Source organism: Uloborus diversus, unplaced genomic scaffold (assembly GCF_026930045.1).
Source record: "Uloborus diversus isolate 005 unplaced genomic scaffold, Udiv.v.3.1 scaffold_527, whole genome shotgun sequence".
Taxonomy (NCBI): Eukaryota; Metazoa; Arthropoda; class Arachnida; order Araneae; family Uloboridae; genus Uloborus; species Uloborus diversus.
Genome location: NW_026558711.1, coordinates 36,944 through 61,440, shown reverse-complemented (window position 1 = coordinate 61,440; position 24,497 = coordinate 36,944). Strand labels below are relative to the sequence as shown.

The window sequence follows — 24,497 nt, the reverse complement described above, 5'->3', positions numbered from 1 at the left end:
GGTGAAGGAGTCCACACACTGCTCAGTTAAGGTCTTCCACTCCTCAGCTCTTTTCATTTTGAAAGCAATCAGTTCCTTGTAGATTGGAAAATCCTTAGTCGCATTTTCCCAATATCTTCTGATGTCCTCGTTCCTGAGGTACACTGCCACTTTATTCACTCGTCTTTTTGTAAGATCGTGGCAAGAAATGGTGCTTCCATGAACTTTTGTTCACATCATTTGCTTTAGCTCAGTCTGACATTCAGCCAGAAACTTCTCATTGGACTGCACTTCATGCTGCTTGAGATCCAGATCCTGCCAATTGATCGTAGTATCCGTCAAGGCGATTGCGGAAAGAATCATCTTCGCGATATTCTCCTTATCTCTAACCGGAGCAACTTCCAACGGATACTTTTGTTCCTTACTTTTCAAATGCGGACGCACGCCGCAGAACAATTGCCACTTCACTATCTCAGCGTATCCTTCCCTAGCAGCATAATACAAGGGAGTGCATCCATGTCTATTTGGGAGATCATTTTCACCATCCGTATCCACAAGCACTTTTGCTGCAGCTTCCTGTCGCGAATACAGAGCAACATGCAATGGCGTATTGCCAAACAGATCTTGCAGACGTGTATTTGCACCTGCGTCGAGCAGCTTTGTCACAACTTTTACATATCCTTGAGATGCAGCAAGATGTAATGGAGTTCGACCATCTAGGTTCTGAAAGTCGATGTTACTGTCGAAATTCACGAGGACTCTTGCTGCATCTTCTTTTTTCTTAGACAGAGCGCAATGCAGTGGAGTTTGGCCATTATAATCTTGAAGACGTGTGTCGACACCTGAGTTCAGCAGCGTCTCCGTAATTCCTGCATATCCTTTTATTGCAGCCCAATGTAATGATGTCCTCTTACGTTTATCCTGAGTGTTGCCTACACAGTCGAAATTGGCAAGGATTCTAGCAGCATCCTCATTCCCGAATTCCAGAGCGTGGTGTAATGGAGTTTGACCAGCTACACTTAGGAGACGAGTATTAGCGCTGGCGTCCAGCAACTGCTTTACGATTTCCAGATGTCCATGAGTTACGGCGCAATGTAAAGGACTAAACCCATTTTCGTCTTGAAAATCTACTGTGCTGTCGTAATCCAGGAGAACTTTCGCTACATCCAGCCTTTTCCGAGCGAAAGCGTAGTGAAGGGGAGTGTACCCATCGCGATCTTGAAGATGGACATTCGCACTAGCATCCAGCAAGTTCCTCACTATTCCCACATATCCATCATCTACGGCACAATGTAGGAGACTCATTCCATCAACGTCTTGGAGGTCGATTTTATTGTCAAAATTCACGAGGACTGTTGCGGCCTCTTCGTTCTCCCAATACAGTGCACTATGCAGGGGTGTCTCGCCGCATCTATCTTGAACACGAGTGTTGGCGCCTGAGTCCAGCAGCTTCCTGACTATTCCAGCGTATCCTCGCAATGCAGCCCAATGCAAGGGACTCCTCCCATCTTTGTCTTGCAGGTCGTGCTCGCTGTTAGAGTGAGCAAGAACACTCGCTACGTCTTCCCTCCTATAGTACAGAGCGAAATGTAGAGGTGTGAAACCACGTTGATTTTGAAGACTGGTATCTGCGCCTGAGTCTAGTAGGATTTTGAATCCTTCCAGCCCACATCCAGCAGCCAAGTGCAATGCTGTGCATCCATGGGCGTCTTTTGCATCAATTATACTGCTCCGGCTGCGTAGAATTGCAGAGACAGCACTTAAATTTTCACTTAAAATAGCTTGATGTAGTTCTGTTGTTGAGGATGCCGAACGTGAAGTTTTGAATACTTTAGAACTTTTTCTAGAAAAGTATATATATATATATATATATATATATTAATAAATGAATTTTATTTTCTCGTAATCACACAAACTAAACTAAACGGTGCTAATGTTTAAACTTTCTTAATTTTCCAAAAAAAAAAAAATTCGTCTCATTCAAATGAGAGTAACACGAAACACGCGCATCAAAATTTTACTCCCCCCCCCTCATTCAGATAGACTCGTCTTAACTAGACGTTTGACAATTCCACACAGTCCGTGGTTGGACAGTTCACAATTTACTGACAAATTAAGCAATCGCAAGTAAAGCGATGGGAAAAGAGAACAGTAAGGTGAAAGTGGAGAAGAGCCCAACGCATAAGCGCCAATAACTCACGAAACGGCTTTATAACACGTTAACGGCCTACTATAGGCAAGATGGGCTCAGTGGACTGAAAAACAGATGTTAAAAAGATGCATTCATGAATTTAGAAAATGTTTTCGCAGTAATAAACAAGAAAAAATTTAAAAATTGTTCCTTTTGTTTTACATTTTGCTTTGTCGATTGGGTTGTAATTTAGAAAATATATTAGCTTACCTGAGTGATGTCGTAAATAGGAGAATGTGGGGCAAAGTGAAATGGTTAAGGTGACTGAATTTTTTCAAAATGAACAAATCGGAAATTTCTTTCGAAAATTACAGTACATAAAGAAAGAACATTGTATTTTATAATAAAACTTGCATTGAAACTATTTTTTTATTTTTGGCAGTAAATTTGAGTTTTCAAGTAAAAGTGAAAAATGTCACCCTTTTTTTCATGGGACAAAGTAAAAAATGAAATATTTTTCTAATGAAATATTATCTATTCGATTATAAAACATATTTTTGATCAAAAGAATCAGTAAATGAAAGGTTGAATGAATAATTGAAAAAATAATGAAACGAAAAACGAATAATTAAGTGAATAAATCAATTAATACATGAAGAAAAATTAATGAGCAGGTAAAATAATGAATGAATAAGAAAATAAGTGAATGAATAAATAAATAAGTGGATTATTAAATGAAGGAACGCACATGAATTAATTAATAAATGAAAACGTAAGTGATTTATATAAATCATTGAGCGAGTAAATTAAATAAAATATTTTATTTTGCCCAGTATATACATTACTAATTGTACATTTCAAAAAAAAAAAATACAAATAAGCTTAATATTAACAAAATTAATACTGCATTGAATATAAAGAGGTCTCAAAAAATATTTAAAATGTTAATAACAAAAACTTTATCATTTATAGTAACAAAAATAATTTTTGACGTACAACAAAATGTTACAATATGAGTATCAATTTTTTAAAATTGCCTGCATTGCCAAATGCTTTAATCTTAGCCGGTATTTTTTTCCTAACTGGAATAGAGTACATACGGTACAACATAGTTAAAAACAGATTAAATATTTCACCATTGCTCTTTGCCCCGCTATTTCACTTTGCCCCATGTTCCGCAACTTTTTCTTTACTGTTTTCATGTGCTTTGGTGCATAAAATACAATGAATTTTTGAAAAACGTACTGCATATATTTTTACTGTTTGTGTTACGTTTATGTCCAATACAATCGTTTTTAAACAAAAAAAAAAAAGATTCATCTTATTTGCCCCACATTTTAAGAGCTTTTTGGATTTTCCGCTTTTTTTTTTTTTTTTTTTTTTTTTTTTTTTGTAACGCCAAAAAAAAAAAAAAAAAACTCTTTCAACTACAGTTGAACTGAGTAATGTAATATATTCTGTTAATACGAAATGTCAAAAATACGCGAATTTATTCAGATTAGCCGTTATTTGTAACAACCATAAATGAGTGATACAGTGAAAAAACGAAAGGATGCTTAACTATATTTTAAAATATTACTACTAATGCACACATTGTAACCTGACTGTTAGTGCATTCAGAAAAAAATCCCATATTTCTTATAAATGAAAGTTTATTTAAAATTTTGAAAAAGGAAGATGGTAATCAACAACACAGAATAGGTTGCAATCCGCAATGGTAGATAAACAGCTTTATATTCGAGTAAATTGAAATGTCCACAGGTAAACAAATGTAGAGGCTTTATTTTCTATGCAAAATATTTAATATTTTCATCTCGATATACAATGGGACTTCTACTACCTAACAAAGTGTTGAAAATTTCTAAAAAAGAAAAATTACAATATTCAACCATGAACGTTTTAAGTAAAGCCAGAAATTTTTGTTCGTTTTAGCCGATACTTTCAATTTAATGTACGCATTGTACGGGAAATTTTTAATGTAATTGGATGGAAAACCAAACTTAATGAACGAAATGTTTGTTTTAGCCGTGATTTCGTATTAAACGTGATCGTATTAAGAGAGTTCAACTGTATTAAATACCGAGCAAGTTTTATTTTCATATGAATACGGTCGAAATGTTCACGTAAAAAGATTTATTAAGAGAAAACCTCACCTGGTCGGTTCTTCGGACTTTTCAGTGAGACGCTTTGACATTGTGTCTTCTTTATCAGTGCTCTGAAACATCAGAATAAATTTCATTCAAGTGTTTCATGTGAAACTATAAATAACACTTTTACAGAAGAATTTATTTGATGCTACTAATGCAACTCCGCGATGGGTTATAATTTTACCATCGAGGCGCTTTTATCTACTTATTTAGGACGGTGCTTATTTACTGCTAGTGGTACCCGCACGGCATTGCCCGTAGTTGGAAATTAAAAGGTCATTCGGTTCGCCTGTATATTTACAAATAATGGATGACGAATTTCCCGCCAATTGGCTATGTTCATTCGCTCTCTAATTCCACGTCATGATAATTTCGTAATTTACTCGTCCATTTTATGATAATTTTGCTCCGGAAAATGTTCTTAAAATTGAAATAAAAAAAGAACAAAATCGAATTTTCAAAAAATCACTTCGAGGTGCACACCCCTATGCTACAAACTAACTTTGTACCAAATTTCATGAAAATCGGCCGAACGGTCTAGGTGCTATGCGCGTCACAGAGATCCAGACATCCTACAGACATCCTGCAAACAGAGAGACTTTGAGCTTTATTATTAGTAAAGAAGATATATATGTAAAAAAACGGGGATTGCTCGGTAAAAGCGAATTATGCTCCCATAGACTTAACATTGTACCAACCAAGTATATCTGATTTCCTCACTAAATCCGGGTTCTCGTTAAATCAGGGCTCGTTATTACCGAGTTCCTCTGTAAACGGGCAGGGAAGTAAGCCCTTTATGTCTGGACAGAACTACTTATTTTGAAAAAATTTTTTTTTCACTGGTCACTGATCCATTTTCATGTTTTCACTGCTTTTCGAACCGAGTAAGGTTGTCCGTTCGGATCGACTATACTACACCATTCCTATTTCTTACCATTATTGTAAAATTGCACATTCCACAGGGAGTGAGATGTGATAAAGAGAGAAGGAAACGACGAAATTTTTCAAAATTGAAGTTCCAAAAAATCCTCCCTATTTCGGCTTTCCTTAATAAAATTTTAAATTGCTACCCAGAGATTTTTACTTGCTTGAAACACAAACGTCTGCCGCCAAAATCTATTCTGATCATCAAATAAACCATTTTTCAAGAAAATTCAATTTTCCCCCTATGCCGAAATCAGAGTGATAAACCAATACATCGTCGCCTCAGAGCAACAGTAAGATATCTAATCCCAGAAATAACACTAGGATATCTTACTGTTGCTCTGAGTTGACGACATGTTAATTAGTATACAGGTGAACCAGCTGGTAAGGCGACTTGTTTTTAAGTTTACACAAAAAATACATGTAATTACTCATGCGGACAGAAGTATACATTATGAAATTATGTAACAATTACAGTAATACAATTACACACTATGACATTATTAATCATGACATTATGAAACGAAATTGTGAAAAGCAAAAGATAAATAATAATGAATAGAAAAAATCCCGGGCGTTATTTGAGTAAGTAAATCGTACTTTCACAAATTATCAATGATGTGAAATGTATCACTTAAAAGTAGTAGGTACATCACATTTTTTCTCAATAAACTGAAACTAGTTCAAAAGTGTGCCGACAGCAAGCATCACATACAATTTCGGTTCTGTATGTCGAGTAATATTTGTAAATCTTTTAGAAACAGTGAAACTTACGGAATGTTTTTCTTCTTTAAATTATTTTCTTTTTCGCTAAATAATTCTTATAGAACTGAAGTTTTTTTTTTTTTTTTTTTGTTAAACTTTCTTTTGAAAAAAAGAAAGAAATTACATATATTAACACATTTCTTTACAAAATTATCATACTTTTAAGCTTTTTAAATTTTTGTTACTCTAAAAGTGAAACTTTTTTGCAGTTAAACTCGAAAGTCTGTTTTTTTAAGAATGAAAAAGTGTTAACTGTGAATGATTACCTTTGCCGACAGAGCGCTGGAACATCACCGAATCCAATGAGGAGCAAACTAACAATGAATACTTGTCTCAGAATAACAGGAAACAACTTCAAAGCTGAAACAGGTCGCATGACATCACAGCAAGTATATTGACCTCTGAACTTAAACTTTTTAGAGTTCGTATTTTCCGGCGTCCATTTATTGACCCTGGCATTTTTACCGCTCATTTAACTCTTCTTTTTATCTATAAAGTAGGCATTTCGATACTTTTCTTTCAGCAATGTTCTAAAGTCTAAAGCAGAGTTTCTCAACGTGGGCCACAGGTAAAATCGAGGGGGGTTCAAATCTGTTACATGAGAAACAAATTACATGTCTTTTGAACAAAATGGCAGAAAAAAGCACAAAAACGCGTATTAATTATTCCACCTCTCAAACAACAAGTAGGGGAACAGAGGGTATAATGAGACACAAAATTCAATGACATTATTTGTTATTAAAAAACACAGAAATCAATTTCTTTCAAATGGTGCAATATTTATCCCTGTTATAGGTAGGGGGAGACCGGAGTTAGTTACAATTTTTTACACTAAACTTTTTCAATTATTTACACGCGTGAAACTTTAAAATGCATCAAGATTGTTTAAAATTCATAACATATTTTTAAAAAATGATTAGAATCCACTACTCCAAAATATTTTAAGTTTTTTGAATAGATGTAAATTGTAACAACTTACCCCACTACGGGACATGTTGTTACAGTATATGGGGTTAGTTGTTACATGAGATATATTTTAGTAATAAAAATGAATTTTACGCATTTTCTGGTTTATTCTGTTAAATTTTAAAAATTCTTAACCACGTTAAAAATCAAAAACTTTTTGGCTTTACAAATTTACTTCATTAATGGCTTATTCTAATAAACTATCATCATCATTATCATTGTCCGAATTACAATTTTCACAAGCATTCCAGTGATTGTCAGGGAATGCAGATGGGCGAGTGTAAGCATCTACTGCAAGAAAAGTCAGTTTCTCCTGGCAGTTACTTTTAAATTCGAATGTAACAACTTACCCCGTGTAACAAATAACACCGGTCTCCCCTCCTGTAAAAGTTGATCTGGAAAAAAACTACGAATTCACAAAAACGAGGGGGGAAAAATAAATAAAAACGAAATGTACGTTTGTCTCACTGTTCCTGTGGTAGGTAGGAGCAATGACACGCACACACACACACACACATGGTTTGGGGTCAAAATGTCGCCACCGAAATATCGCGGGACAAAATGTCGCGGTCAAAATGTCGCCGGTCCAAAATGTCGCAGGCCCAAAATGTCACCGGTCCAAAATTTCGCGGGGCCAAAATGTCGCCGGTCTAAAATATCGCCGGCCCAAAATGTCGCAGGTTCAAAATTTCGCCAGTCTAGGAGATCGCCTGTTCAAAATTGGCTCATTCAATTGGTACGAAAAATGTAAATGTACAAAAACGGTGTCTATTATCAAATTTACGAATGAATGGTAACTGCCTTTAATGAAGGTCTCCGTTAAAAATAGGACTGGACTAAATGATATAACCTTGATATCACCTTGATAAATTCAAAAAAAAAAAAAAATTCCCGTTTTGATTCGTAACTCTCGGCAGTTTTTCAGCAAATAAATAGTATACAAACAAATGCACTTTCCTTTTTTACGTTATCTTATTTCTTGTGACTCGCTATCTACCAGTTGTAAAATGTTCTGACAGCGTTCAGTTCTGACGTGCGCTGAATTCTTTTGAACCTTTCTTCAAGGATAATGTGTGTGTGTGGCGTGTGCGTGACCGATTTTTTGCGGCCACTCTACCACAAACCCTGTTGTAACAATTCGAACGAAATTTGGTACCCACAAGTTCCCACATATGATTTAGGGCTGAGTGGTTTTTTGCGTCAACTTGTTCAAGATAGTGGAGCAAGTGAACGTTTTCATCGATATGCGTGATTGACATTTCTCAAGAAATGATGAACGGGATCAAATAAAATGTTAGAAAGCAGCAGGGTGCAAATGCCGGGGCCAAGAACATCAGAGGGTGGAGCAATTGAATGTTATATTTTTTTTCATTTCTTTTTCATTATTTGTGACTTATATATCTCAAGAAGTAATACAAAGATTCAGACAAAATTTGGTCTACAGGTATATCTTAAAGAGCGAGTTGCTTATTTATTTTTGGCTTTAATCAGCTCAAAAGGATGGCGCACAGAATACTTTTTCTCGTTTTATATGGCAGCTAAGAAGTAATGCAAGAATTCATACAAAAATTTGGTATGCAAGTGAAATTAAACAAAAACAGGCATTATTTCCGTTCTAAGTTGATTTTCGTCATCTTTTGCGTGAGTCAGTGTAATTAAATAAACAACGAAAAATAAACTAAATTTAAATATATCAGTCAAGAGAGAGGAGGGGGTGAGCAAGATATCAATGAAGTCCAAATTAGTCATGTATTTCTCTCATTTTTGTAGTACTTTAACTACCGGGGAAGTTAAATAAAAACTGAATTAGCATTCTTGTACAATTTTGTAAGCAAATATTTACTAATCAAAAGAACGATCTTTTCTGAGAACAATTTATTTATTTATTATTATTAGTATAAATATTATTTTCTTTTTGAACCACCAAGCTGGAACAATGGACCTACAGTGGCTCCCAAAAGTGTTCGTACACTTTGAAATTTTTTAGTAAAACCAAAATAACTCAAAACTGAATTCGAATATGAAGTCCAAAATTTTTTCACATCATTCCCATGTCATTCTAAATACATCCCAATGGTTTTTTTTCAAAATATTGACGGATCTGCTTTTTGAAATGGGTCAGAATACGAAGAGACAGAGAAATAACACGCCACAAAAGTCATCGTACACTCAAATATTTTCGAATAAATTCATGATTAAAATTATCATATGCTGTTTTATTCATATTTTTGCATTGTGTTGACCCTCTTAAGTCATTTGGCTTCAATTTTTTGTTTATCTATTCCTTAATATTGTGCTTATTACTGTAAAGTGGCTGGTATTCGTAAAAAACCGCAAACACCATTCAAAATTTGAATTTTTTCCCCACAGTAAGGGTAAATTGGTTTGAAATGTCTCTAAATTAGTTAATTTATTTGTTTGTATAGTAAAGTGCTTGATAAAATGCTTTAAAGAAAGGAATCGGACCGAAAACAAGGTAAGAAAAGATCAACCGGCAAAGTTGACAAAACGTAATCGGAGATTTAAAGTTAAAAACTTTATGAAAAATACACATTTGAGTGCTGTAAAAGTTTCTGCATAGTTAAATGAAACATTTTACATTTAATTTTCACCTAAAATTGTTCGCCAAGTTCTCTGATTAGCTGGATTAAGTGGGACCTATTCCCGCAGAATTTTTTTTGGTCGTGCGAAAAACAGAAAGCTTATGCTTTTCGTCTGAAAATTAATGATAAATAAGCTAAAAACGTTTTCGAATCACGTCTTACTTACAGATAAAAATTATTTCAACATTTTTGGTTGAATTGCTGTATAACTGTAAGTAGAAGAAAAAATTAGGAACTTAATCTTAAGAACTTATTTGGATCAGTTAATCAGGACGGTGGAGGTGTTTTAGTGTGAGGGTGCATATCAGCATCAGGACTTGGTAGTTTGTAATTTTTTGATGAAATAATGAATCATGCTGTTCCTTTAAATATTTTAAAAAACAATTTTGAACTCTTAGCAAAAAATTTGGTTATTGGAAACAACTTTGTTTTTTATCAAGATAACGATAAGGCACACGGTTTTCAACGTTTGCGTCTAGTGCCTCGAAAATTGTTCTAAAGTTTAGAAAATACCCCCTCAATCTCCAGATTGTAACTTATTGTAACGTATTTAGAGATATCTGGAGGCTAGATTACGAAAATAGGGCTTTAAAATGAAAATAGAGCTTGAAACAGTAAAACTCGAAGTGTGATTGAACACTTACTCAGAAATTACGCAAAAAAAAGAAAGAAAAAGAATGAAATCTATTCCCAGAGGTTTAAAAGGTGTTATGAATACTGTATGATATTCTACTAATTAATAACTTAATCAAAAGTTAGATTATTCAATAATATATAGATATTTTATAAAGTGTACGAAGACTTTTGTGAGATAAAATTTCCGGCATTTTTTGGTTTTTGCTTTTTAAAAAATCAAGTTTTAATATTTTTTAAAATCTTTTCATGTAGTTTTGTTGAAAATTGATCATAGATCTTATAATTAAACACCTATTCTGAAATATTAATTCTAACCACTGGATTGGGGCCTATTTCGTTGCAAGTCGTAGGTGTACGAAGACTTTTGGGAGCCACTGTATATCTAGAATTTTGTCCAAATCCGTGACCCTCGAGATCGTGCCATTTGGTCGTCAGACAAACTTTATTGCTATTCTATTACTATTACTATTCCAGGAGCCTCTGGCCCCTTTCAGATAACGAAGGACTGCGTGCCAGGCGCCTTGCCTTCTTATTGCTATTCGCCACTACAGCGCTCGAATACGCTACCTTGCGGTAATTAACAATACTAAAGAAAAAAAGAACATTCCATTCCACGCGTTTTTTGGGGGGGGGGGTAAATTACAGGCTTCAGACAGTTTATGATGTAATGTAGTTTCAGAAGAATAGAAAAGAAAGCTTCCACAAACACAATGAAAAACTACTGTCATTCACTAAGCGTCAAAGCAAGTCATAAGTTACGGCATGCGTTTGTTTTACCTTTTTCATCCGCCATTAGACAGTGACTGCAGTGCCCCCTATAGTTTATTGGAGTTGCGAATGGAAAAGCTCAGATTTTTTTTTTTCGTTATAGAATGCGCTTTGTTCGTAGTAAAGAAAGTTGATAAAGTTTTTTTATTGTTGTGAATAACAGTTTTAATTTAAGGTATGTAAAATAATTAAGTTTTATCGTTTATTACAACTTATTTTTAAACCAGTGGGTCTTGGTAAGTTCTGGTAGCCAGTTTTCGCTTGTATGTTCTATTGAGCAGAAATTTCGGCTGTTATAAAATTTTCACGTTAAGGACTTGGTTTCAAAATAACACGGTACACATTCCTTGATTTACATTATTTCAAGGTCTCGTATAACACGGTTTCGATATAACACGGTACACATTGACATGATTTATGATATGTACGTGATTAATAAGGTTAATAAATACGTAAAGAAACTATTTATGAAAAAAATCACGTATAACACGGTTTCGATACTCACGGAACGAATTAACCGTGTTATACGAGGGATACCTGTACACCGGTTCTAAAAAAAATTAAAATCTATTCGCAACTCCAGAGCTCGAATACGCTACCTTGCGGTGATTAACAATACTAAAGAAAAAGGTAAAACATTCCATTCCCGTTTTTTCTTTGGGGTAAATTACAGGCTTCAAACAGTTTATGATGTAATGTAATTTTAGAAGAATAGAAAAAGAATAGAAAAGAAAGCTTCTCACAAACACAATGAAAAATTACTGTCATTCACCAAGCGTCAAAGCAAGTTATAAGTTACGGCGTGTGTTTGTTTTACCTTTTTCAAACGCCATTAGACAATGGCTGCAGCGCCCCCTGTAGTTTATTGGAGTTGCGAATTGACTTCGGCTTTTTGTCAAAAAAAAAAAAGCTTCAAATTTCTAAAATTCATCTCTCTTGTGGCAGTTCTTAATTTAAAATTTAGTTTTTTATTCAGTTTTTTCATGAATCTGTATATTATGAAACGTCTTTTCCACATAGATAGGATTTAAAATTTGGTTTTTAAAAATTTTCGATTCACCCTAGTGATCGTCCTAATTATTTCGTGAATCGCAGTGCGTTTGCGTCTTTTTTGCTTTCCTGAAATTCTGAAATGGCTACCTCTTTACGTAGTTCAGTGATGCCCATCTTTTCTTGTCCAGGGGTCGCCCCTTATATTCGCAACTCCAACAAAGTATAGGGGGCACTGCAGCCACCGTCTAATGGCGGATGAAAAAAGTAAAACAAACGCACGCTGTAGCGTAGAAAATGCTAATAAGCCTAGTATTTTTTGTTTGTATGCATGATTTTTTTTATTTTATTCTTCTTAAATTAATTTTTTAAGTCTTGTGGATATTCTGGCCTACGTAGAAAGAAATGAGAATTCAATAAACATTACTTAACGTTAGAAATTAACGCAAATTTCGTAGTTCGTAGTTGTAAGCAGCCATTTCCCTAATGTTGATTTTGATATTTATCAATTCTTGATGGAACTTCATTTTCATTGTGGCCATAAGAACACTATAAATACAGTGACTCCCAAAAGTGTTCGTACACTTTGAATTTTTTTAGTAAAACCAAAATAACGCGAAACTGAATTCGAATATAAAGTCCAATATTTTTTCACATCATTCCTATGTCATTCTAAATAAAACCCTGTAGTTTGTTCCAAACATTGTCTGGTTTTATTTTTAAAACTTGACAAAAAACGAAGAGACAGAGAAAAAAATACGCCACGAAAGTTATCGTGCACTGAAACATTTTCGTAAAATGGTTAAATTATCACATGTCATTTTTTTTTATTATTTTTGCATTGTGTTGACACTGTAAAGTCATTTGGCTTTAATTTTTTGTTTATTTATTCCTTAATATTGTGCTTATTACTTTAAAATGGCTGGTATTCGTAAAAAAACACAAACATCATTCGAAATTTGATTTTTGTTCCTCACAGTAGCGGTAAATTGGTTTGAAGGGTCTCTAAATTAATTAATTTACTCCATTCTATTCGCAACTCCAACAAAATATAGGGGGAACTGCAACCACTTTGTAATGGCGGACGAAAAAGGTAAAACAAACGCACGTGGTAACGAAGAAAATGCTAAAAGCGTTGTGATTTTCTTTCGTATGTATGATTTTTTTGTTTTATCCTTTTTAAATCAATATTTTAAGTCCTGAGGATATTTTGGCCCACGTAGAAAGAGATGAGAAATCAAGAAGCATTACTAAACGTCAAAAATTAATGCAAATTACGTAGCTCGTAGTTATAAGCAGCCATTTCCACGATGTTGAATTCGATATCTATCAATTCTTGATAAAACTAAATAATAATTGTGACCTGACAAGAATATCAATTAATACTAGATAATTTAATTATATGACATTAAGAATTATTATCAAAAGAAGATGATACTTCTTTGCCTTGCTTGGCTAGCGCTAATTGTTTTGCATTTGTAGCTGAGTTATTTTTCTCAAATTGCCTAATAAGTTAATTTTAAATTTTTCTGTTTCGTATTTTTCTAATTTCTGCGTTATGATTTAATTATGCCATGCCATGCAAATCATCAACAACATTCTTACGGATATATAGTCGTAGTTATCTTTTCAATTGATATAACGTTATTTCTTTAAACTTATCGAATTCTGTAATCTTTCTACCATTTTATTCCACTCATAATAAAAAGTAAATATGGTTTAACTGACTTGCGAAATCTCGTCAAATGTTCTTTGCACGCACAATACTAAAACTATAACTCTAACCTATAATCCCACTATTTTGGCGAGGAAAATTCTCAGCGTTAAACATTTTTCATTTCGTTCTACAATAATATATTCAAGAAAATATTTTGCATACTGCCCATTCCAACTAAATGCTGCAGTAAAATTAGGTTGGTTAAATTAATTATTTTTAAACTAGTCGGAGATGAAAGCCTTAATTCTTCTGCTTATGTTATCAAATTCTTCTTTCGAACTTAAGATTGAAAAAAGCCCATATTCTTAGAAATTCACACAAAACAATTTAAAAAACTTACCTGGTTTTCCGTTATCTTCTTTCAAAAAAAAAAAAAAAAAGAGAAAAATACATCGAACAGAGCAAATGCGAAGTTTGTTAACCCAGAGTTTTCTTGTGTTTACGCTTTCGCCATTTATGACAATCATCACACTTTTTAGGGGGAAATAATGAAAACTAACATTATTTTTAGAAGATCGAGAATACCATTAAGGGACGAAACAGTTTCTGTTGCTGAAAGCAATCTAAGACACATCGAATGCGTTAATAAATACCCTAACAAACTGCCTGTGTTTACGTCAACAGACACACATGGAACGCAATGTGGCAATGTTTTAGTATTTTCGGCAGTTTTGTAAATCACCGCAAGGTAGCGTATTCGAGCGCTGGAGCTGCGAATAGTAAAGTGCTTGATAAAATGCTTTAAGAAAAGGTCGACCGACAAAGTTCATAGAGCGTGCTCGGATATTCAGTTAAAAAAATTATGAAAAATACTCATTTGAGTGCTGTAAAAATTTTTGCAAAATTTAATGAAATATTTTAAACTTAATTTTCGCCGAAAATTGTTCGTCAAGTTCTCTGATTAGCTGGATTAAATGGAACCTCTTCCCGCAGAGATTTTCTTCACCGTGCGAAAAACAGAAAGCTTACCCTTTTTGTCGCAAAATCAATGATAAATAAGCTCAAAACGTTTTGAAATTACATCTTACTCACAGATAAAAATGAATTCAACATTTTTGGTTAAATTGTTGTATAATTGTAAGTAGAAGAAAAAATTAGGAACTTCATCTTAAGTACTTAGTTGGACCAGTTAATCAGGACGGTAAAGGTGTTCTTGTGTGAGGGTGCATATCCGCATCTGGACTTGGTTGTTTGGAATTTTTTGGTGAAATTATGAATCATGATGTTCATTTAAATATTTTAAAAACCAATTTTAAACTCTTAGCCAAAAATTTAGTTATCGGAAACAACTTTGTTTTTTTGTATCAAGATAACGATAAGAAGCACACGGTTTTCAACCTTTGCGTCTAGTGCCTCAAAACTTTTCCTAAAGTTTAGAAAATACTCCTTCAATCTTCAGATTTGAACTCAGTGTAACATATTTAGAGATATCTGGAGGCTAGGTTACGAAGATACGGCTTTGAAACGAAAATAGAGCTAGAAACAGTAAAACTCTCGAAGTGTAGTTGAATACTTTCTCAAAAATTACGCAAAAAAAAAGAATAAAATTTATTCCCAGACGTTTAAAAGGTGTTGTTGATACTGCATTATATTCTATTAAATAATAACTTAATAAAAAGTTAGATTATTCAATAATATATAAACAGTTTTTAAAGTGTAAGAAGACTTTTGTGAGATAAAATTTCCGGCACTATTTGGTTTTTGATTTTTTAAAAATTATGTTGTAATATTTAAAAAAAAAAAAAAAATCTTGTAGTTTTGTTGAAAATTGATCATAGCTTTTATAATTAAATACTTATTCCGAAATATTAATTCTAACCAATGGATAGAGGCCTATTTCATTGAAAGTCGTAGTTGTACGAACACTTTTGGGAGCCACTGTATTTCATGTAACAAAACCTTTGTTTACCAGTGTTATCAAAAGAGGAAGATGAAACTTCTTTGTCTTGTTTGGCTAGCACTATAGCTGTTTTACATTTGTATCTGAGATATTTCTCAAATTTCCGAATCGGTTAATTATATTTTTTTCTGTTTCGTATGTTTTTAATTTCTGAATTATGATTTAATTCTGTCATGCATCATCAATAAAATTCTCACGGATACATGGTGGTGGTTTTCTTTTTAATTGATCTTCCATTATTTCTTTAAACTTATCGAATTCTGTTGTCTTTCTAACATTTTAACACACACATGATAAAAAATAAAAATGCTTTACAACTGACATGCGGAATCTCGTCAAGTGTTCTTTGCTCGCCCAATACTAAAACTATAACCCTAAACTATAATCCCACTATTTTGGCGATTAGAGTTCTCAACCTTAAACATTTTTCATTTCGTTCTACGATAATATATTCAAGAAAATATTTTACATACTGTCCATTCCAACTAAATGCTGCAGTAAAATTAGGTTAGTTAAATTAATTATTTTTAAACTAGGCGGAGAAGAAAGCCCTAATTATTCTGCTAATGTTATAAAATCCTTCTTTCGAGCTAAGATTTAAAAAAAAAAAAAAAAAAAAAAAAACACCATATTCTTACAAATTCACACAAAACAGTAATAATAATATAAAAAACTTACCTGGTATAACGTTATCTTCTTCCAAAAAAATGCATCGAACAGAGCAAATGCGAAGTTTGTTAATCCAGAGTTTCTTGCGTTTACGCTTTCGCCATTTACGACAATGATCTCACTTTTTATAGAGAAATAATGAAAACTAACATTATTTTGAGAAGCTCGTTAGCAATCACTAATACAATTTTTGCTATTTTGTCTAAAACGTAATGTTCTACAGTTTAAATTTTAGTGATGGTTTTCAAAAATGCTTTCAAATTGAACGCATTTTCTCAATTGCTGACCGAATGAAAATGAAACCTCGAATAAGAATATCAATTTACTCTGAAAAAACATGCTCTATTTTTACTGTGTTCTTAAATTGTATATAACAGTTCATCATATGAGACAGAGTTTTTCTCCCTCTTCTTGCAAATGTACGAAGAAGTTGATTCAAACTACAGATAATGCTTGTGAAAATAGTCGTTTTATGAGCGGCAAAAGTTGGTAAACGTTTGAGTGGAAAAAAATCGCGGGACCAGAAATCCGCGAGACTGATCCCGTTAAATATCATGCAGAACCTAGTGGGATTCGGGATCGGGATTTTGGGATTGGAAACCCTAAAAAACATACTTTTTGGAGGCGCATCAAATATAGCATATAAATAGATTTCGCATGATTAATACAATGCATTTTTCTGAAAAGTAACTGCTAGAGAATTAATAAGGAATGGCGAAAATCGACTTTTAAGATAATAATTAAAAGAAATTGTCACTTTTGAAACGATGAATCATATCACTTACTTACAAGATATAATATTAAGACGACATTTCATCATATAAAGAGTGTTTAATATGAGGACCTGACCTACAGGAGAAATTGAACTAGATTGCCTGCAAAACCTGTAACACCGGCAGTAAAACGTTAGTAGTGCTTATCATTATCTTTAAAAAAAAAAAAAAATACTTCAAAGATTTTGAATTTATCTTCTCTTTGTTTAGCTTTTTGTTCTATAAATAAATACCAGAAAATATTATTTGTACATTTAACAATGATAAAGATCTCATTGATTGATTGGGCAGCCTTTTTCGACTAAAGGATTCTGAAAATTTAAAGCGCGTCATTTGCGACGCAACAGAAAAAGCTGCAAGCGATTTTATTCTCTACTAGCGGTACTAGCACGGCTTTGCCCGTAGAAGAAAATTAAAAGGTCATTTGGTTCGTCTGTATATTTACAAACAGTGGATGATGAATTTCTTGCCAATATTCTATGTTAATTTGCTCGTCCATGTTATGGTAATTCGCTCGGTGCAGAGCGAATAAATCCACACCAAATGGTGGTAAAAATAAATAAAAAAAGAACAAAATCGAATCATCCAAAAATCGCTTCGAGGTGCACCCACCCACGCTACAAACACAGTTTGTGCCAAATTAGTTTGTAGCATGGTGAACGGTCTAGGTGCTATGTGCATCACAAAGATCCAAACAGAGAAACTTTTAGTTTTATTGTTAGTAAACATTCAAATGATAATAGAGCTACAATCTTTTGTTGAATTCTAAATTTTAATGACTTTATTTAGCGATTAAAAAGCGAAACATCTTATAAAACAAACTTTTTTCAATTTCAATATAATCTTAAAAAAATAGAGACTTTACTTTTTATATAAAACTTTCCTTATCTGACATAAATTTTGATATGTGCAGTTTTTAGCTTTATACTTTGAGAGGAATTTTGTTATAGAGTTCTACATATATTATTTCTCCTACGCTTGTATGCGCATATGTTGAAAACGTGTGCTTTCTACTGAAAAAATTAATATTTTGAAATCTAAAAATTCAGCATCAAAATTTTGAGTGATTGAATTTGACTTCATATTTATAGTAGCTAATGCTTTTATGTATTTAGCGGGAAAAACGTATGAAAATGTCAACTACATAAATTGCTACCACACAAACAGCAAGTGAGCAAGTACTGTCCAACCACGGATTGCATGGAATTTTCAAACGTCCAGATAAGACGAATCTATATGGGGTCATTCCATACAGATTCAACGGATGAGTTCGCTCGACCATTTTTAATTTTTTTGAAACTCATATCCCAAAATGATGCATATGAATGATGTTTAAAACCACTTTTATTTTTTCTCTAACCTTAACCCTTAATTTTTTATGGGTCATCAAAAGTGATTTTTGCAGTCAAAAATGGGACTTTTAGACCTTTGCATTTTGGCCAAAATCTATTTGAATTACATTTATGGCAGTTAATTTTACGCTTTGATGTTAAAATGCATAAGATGATAGTCTCACATGCTGAGTTACGTGGGTGTAACTTAATAATTAAAATAATGGCAACAGGTTAAAGTTCAAGGTCAAATGTAAAATTTTTGCTCATTTCAAAGGGTCATAACTCGCTTAGGGGACGGAAAGGCAAAATGAAATATGGCGAAAACTAATCACTGGAGTCACACTAATGAGAAAATATAGCTGTAATTGTGTGTTTGTTTACCCTTTACAAATTACAGCCTCTCAAAGATCAGAAAATTGAGAAAAATGACATTTTTAGACCCCTGTAAACCAAAAGGGGATGGAATTAAAAATGAAATTTCTTGGCCAATTGAATATTCCATTCAAGTACTATACATTTTATATATTGTTTTGTGTATTTGGTTTGTAAAAAAAGATACAGGTCTTTGAAATTGAGCAATTTTGCTAGTTAATTTACGCACTAAAACAGAAATAAAAAGTGTGAAAACTTCATTGCACTTTCTTAAATGGCCTATATAATATATTATACTGAAAAAACATATTTTAAGTATAAAAAAAAATTTTTTTAATTTGATAACTTAGAAATATTTGGACATAAATGAGTAGTTCATACATGATTGACAGCTTAAGTAGTTAATTTATAGACTATCTACACCCACAAATTTTCAATTAGTGTGACTCCAGTGATTAGTTTTTGCCATATTTCATTTATTCATTTTGTGTTTTCGTCCCCTAAGCGAGATGACCCTTTGAAATGAGCAAAAATTTTACATTTGACCTTGAACTTTAACCTGTTGCCATTATTTTAATTATTAAGTTACACCCACGTAACTCAGCATGTGAGACTATCATCTTATGCACTTTAACGTCAAGCGTAAAATTAACTGCCATAAATGTAATTCAAATAGATTTTGGCCAAAATGCAAAGGTCTAAAAGTCCCATTTTTGACTGCAAAAATCACTTTTGATGACCCCTAAAATATCAAGGGTTAAGGTTAGAGAAAAAATAAAAGTGGTTTTAAACATCATTCATATGCATCATTTTGGGATATGAGTTTCAAAAAAATTGAAAATGGTCGAGCGCACTCATCCGTTGAATCTGTATGGAATGACCCTATGAATACGGTGGAAAAGTAAAAATTTGATGCGCGTATTCCGCTCATTTGAATGGGACTCTGCTTCTTCAAAAGCTGACATTGGTAAAAAATAATAGATTCGTCCAATTCGGCGGTAAAACGGGTGTTTGTCTTTCCATACAATCCGTGGTCAGACAGTAGTGTTTTTTTTTTTAGAAATAAAGCCATAAATAACAAAAAGAAGGCAAGCATTGCACTATATTCGATCACATTCTGTGAAAAATGGCTTGCGTTCGTTGCAAAACCTAAGTAGGCACACTTTCCTAATGCTTTTTCTCCCCGTTTATATGTATACTAGTGGTACCCGCACGGCTTTGCCCGTAGTAGAAAATTAAAAGCTCATTTGGTTCACCTGTATATTTACTAATAATGGGTGATGAATTTCTCGATAATTTGCTATGTTAAACGGCTCGTCCATGTTACGGTTCCACGTTATGACAATTCCGTAATTTTACTATTCCAAGTTGTGATATTTTGCTCGGTAAAGTTTTCTTAAAATTGGAATAGAAAAAGAACAAAATTGAATTTTCAAAAAATCGCTTCGAGGTGCACACCTCCGTGCTACAAGCTAACTTTGTGCCAAATTTCATGAAAATTTGGCCAAACGGTCTAAGCGCTATGCGCGTCACAGACAGACAGAGATCCACGTAGACTTTTAGCTTTATTATTAGTAAAGAAAGCAGTCTAAGTAGTAACGGAACAACTTTTTTTTTTTTTTTTTGGCAAGGAATAAAAGTCTTGTTACACTCACCGATGATCGACATGGCAAAAATAATAAAAGCTTATTTACTAAAAGAAAAGGAGACAAACATTTCTGACTCCCTGCTACGAAATACTGCCTAACTTTTTATTATTAATAAACTAAAAATCTTAGTCTGAATAATTATTGAATAATCGTTATTTTAACTGATTAAGTACTTACAGCTAAGGAAAGATAAGGAAATCAACCAGTTGTATCATTGGTAAATGACAACACCCATAGACGAACTGGTGTCTAGTTATCTAGTCAAAGCACCAAAATGTATTGCTAAAACTTTACCAACACCGTGAAGGAATGAAGCGACAAGAAGCAAAAATGGTCTTGTTAGCTGTGTGAGTAGCGCACAAAGAAATAGGACCGGTTCCTTTCTTGTTGGCAAACTATATCAAATCGTCAACCAGCGTTAGATTTTTTTATTTTTATTTTTTTAATATAGCTGCGTAATGGTCACCACCTTTTGCATATCTAGTGCGATTCCCCAATAATATAGCATCCATTCTTTCATGTAGTTTCACTCTTGGCGGATGCCAATGCCTCGAGAATTTTGCCTCCAGTTACCCCACCAGATGGAAGCACCTGGGCTCTATTCGATGCGAAGCTGCAGTAGGAATTTAATTTTGCCAAGAGCACTCGAAGCCAAACGAGTACTCGAGAGATCTTTTACGTATCGCGTAATCATACGACATGGACGATGACGATTTTCTGCATCTTGAAAATCAATCGGCTGGAGCCAGGATCGAACCTGCGCCTTTGATCGTAAGAGACCAGCGACTAACCACTACGCCAGTCTGTCGTGGACTGTGTGCTACTAGTATAAAACTAGAAAGGCTGTGATTTAAGGTATCCTGGAAAAAAAATGTATAATAAAGTAGATCGAAATAGTCCGAAATGGAAAGATTGGGCGCCGAACATTTTGAGCGCCGGGAATAATGGGCGCCAAGCATATTTGGTGCAGAGAACATTGGGCCCAATGTGCTCGGCGCCCAAAATGCTCAGTGCCCAATATGCCGGGCGCCCAATGTTCCCGGCGTCCAAATGAAGGTACAGAAATGGGATAGGCGCCGTCGATTGGGCGCCGAACATTTTGGGAGCCGGAAATATTGGGTGCCGAGGACTTTGAGCACATTGGGCTCAAGTTTCTGGCACCCAATATGCTCGGCGCTCAAAATGCTCGGCGCCCAATGTTCCTGGAGCCCAATGTTCCCGGTGCCCAAAGTACTCGGCGCTCAATGTTCCCGGCGCCCAAAATGCTCGGCACCCAATGTTCCCGGCGCCCAAAGTGCTCTGCGGGGACTTTCATCATATTAAAAAATAGGTTATTCGATAAGAATTTGAAAGCTTAAATTCAAGGCTTAAAATTTTCTGAGGAAGGAAGTTTTTTGCTCACAGATCCATTTAACTTTTAACTATCTATATGTGCAGGCGTGGATCTGCGTACCCGCAGTATGCAGAGTCCCACGTCCTTAAGGACCCAACGGCCCAAAAAATCGGAAAAAAAAAAGAAAGAAAGAAAAACTAGCACCAAGATTTATTTACGTTACAAATATACACTGCTGGATTCTGGGGAGAGGCCCTACAGGTTTTGTTTCAGGGGGCCCAAAATTTATAGAACCGGGCCTGTCTATGTGACTTTTCCCTCCGCCAGATGACTCCCTCCTCCCCCCACCCAAAAAAAGTTCGATTTGAGCATCTAGGGGAATTATAAACTAACCCAAATTTTGGTTATAAAAGCACAAGTAAAGCTTCGTTCAGTATAATACATTTGAAATAAAAATTGTAAAATATGCTTGAGTGAAATCAAAGCATTGCGAAAAATTACAATCTTGTACAACACAATTTTTAACCCCCGACTCACAGAGGAAGGAGGTTATAAGTTTGACGTGTCTGTGTATCTGCCGGTGGCACTCTAGCGCCTAAACGGATGGACCGATTTTGAAAAAAAAAAAAAAAATGTTCGAAAGAAGAGTTGATCGAGACTGTTCTTAGCTAGGTTGCGTCTTTGGATGACATTAATTAACGAAGATATTAATTAAAAACCTCTAAAAGGTTTTTCGTGATTTTTTGCAATGAAAACATATTTAAAAAATTTAATACAAAAATAGAAAGATTTTTTTCTGCGTCTGAAAAAATGTGTTTGGAACTTCCATGTTACATAGAATTCGAATTATAACGTTTTTTAAAGCAGATTTTAACAATGGCTAAGCCTTTATTCACGCGATTGATCACCGAATTCATGGTTCGATTCGATTCCGAGTCACAACTGACTACAACTGTATTTATGTCGAGGACTGCATACTAAGTGCCTTGCCTCCATTATTTTTTTTATACCGATAGATGGCAGCACCATCACCGGATCGAACAGTTAATGAGAATTTAGAACTAGACCAGGAGCTAATAGCTACCTGGTGCTGGCACCCCCAGACGTATCGTTTCACTTGGGGGACATTGAGACCACGAGCGTATTTAACGTCGCCCAATCCCCTTTAATGACGACGGTGGATCTTCGACCATCGAGGTTCGAACTCAGGACCCTCCGGCCCCGAATCCGACACTCTACCGATCGGGCTACCACCGGCCCGAATTCATGGTTGGCTGACAAAACCATAGACTAATAATAACAGTAGACCGAGCTATGGCAACCCTTTTGCTGCTCATAAACCAAACCATGTGACTGGTGGATATCCTAGCAACAGCGGGCATTGATTGTAGCAGACGATCAACGCCAGCGCGAAATAAAATAAATAGAATTGATGGAACACGGAAGAATGATCTTTTATGGAGTCCGATTTGTAAATTTGTTATTCTAAGTTGTAAATATTTTGTTAATATAGTGAGTTTTTCGTTTAGATAGCATTGTGCATTTTCTTTAGTCAATTTCAATAACTCTCTAAGCAATAAAAGATGCAAGCGACCAAGAAGAATCAGCAAACGGTAAGATTTTTACCTACTGTTTCAATTTAAGGTACCGATTAGTACATTTTTGCGATAACGCAAAACGTTTACGCCATTTCGTTCACGCCAACAGCTCCAAATTAAATAAAAGTTACCGAAAACTGATCAAAAACTATTACTAATGTCAAAATAATTCATAACTAAAAGAAAAACAGTTCAATCTCTGCACCTGGAAGTTTTTTTTAATGAAAACACATTGTCTTAAAATACATGTCGAGTGCCAAACTATAGATAATGCTGCCATCTAGCAACCATGCTGCCAAAGTCTTCGCCAAGCCCTTCCACTAGTCACGTGATACATCTATGAACCAATTTTCTTTATCAGCAAGAATGAGAAAGCTCGGTCTACTCTTATTATTAGTCTATGGACAAAACGCAATGATTTAAAATTTTTATTTGTTGCCAGTTTCTATTTGCTCGCAAATAAAACAATTAAAATTGATTTTTAATAGTATTCGCAACTCCAATAAAATAAAGGGGACGCTGCAGCCATTCGCAACTCCAGCGCTCGAATACGCTACCTTGCGGATATTTACAAAACTGCCGAAAAACTAAAACATTGCTTTGCACGTGTTCATTTTGGGCAAAACAAGCAATTTGTTATGTGTGTTTTTTTTATTTGCATAATTCATCATTTGGAATCGTCATCCGAAACAGGTAACATCAAAAATATCTGATATAAACTGTGAGTACACATTTTATTTATCTTGTTCTGAGTGAATTTGAATAAATATCAGTTTTTCAATTCGATGAAAAAAAGCGGACTTAACAACATTGACTGGACACTAGGGCCATGCTGAAAAATTACTCTTTTCCTTAACCTAATTCCACATAAATGATTTAAATTCGCAACTCCAACGAACTATAGGGGGCACTGAAGTCACTGTCTAATGGCGGACTTAAAAACTAAAACAAACGCACATGGTAACGAAGAAAATGCTAAAAGTGTTGTGATTTTTGTTCATACGTATGATTTTTTCGCTTTTTTCTTTTTAAATTAATTTTCAAAGTCTTGTGGATATTCTGGCCCACGTTGAAAGAAATGAGAATTCAAGAAGCATTACCAAACGTCAAAGATTAATGCAAACTACGTAGTTCGTAGTTCTAAGCAGCTATTTCCACGATGTTGAATTCGATATTTATCAATTCCTGATAAAACTAAATAATAATTGTGGCCTGACAAGAATAACAATTAATGCTAGAAAAT

At 34.2% G+C, this 24,497-nt stretch overlaps 1 protein-coding gene across 1 annotated transcript; it reads right to left on the bottom strand.

Annotated features, from left to right (window-relative positions):
* Positions 1 to 210: 210 nt before the first annotated feature.
* Positions 211 to 6,940, bottom strand: LOC129233560 (ankyrin-3-like). The gene is made up of 3 exons (XM_054867569.1): positions 6,926 to 6,940; positions 4,264 to 4,325; positions 211 to 1,714 (listed from the first exon to the last, which is right to left on the bottom strand). The coding sequence occupies exons 1-3, from the start codon at positions 6,938 to 6,940 to the stop codon at positions 211 to 213; spliced, it is 1,581 nt and encodes a 526-aa protein (XP_054723544.1).
* Positions 6,941 to 24,497: the final 17,557 nt, after the last annotated feature.

Excerpts from the sequence above, each read along its gene's own strand:
- LOC129233560 (XM_054867569.1), bottom strand. Across the intron at positions 1,715-4,263 it reads AAGTCCGAAGAACCGACCAG|CCGGAGCAGTATAATTGATG; the intron begins GTGAGGTTTTCT and ends AATTCTACGCAG.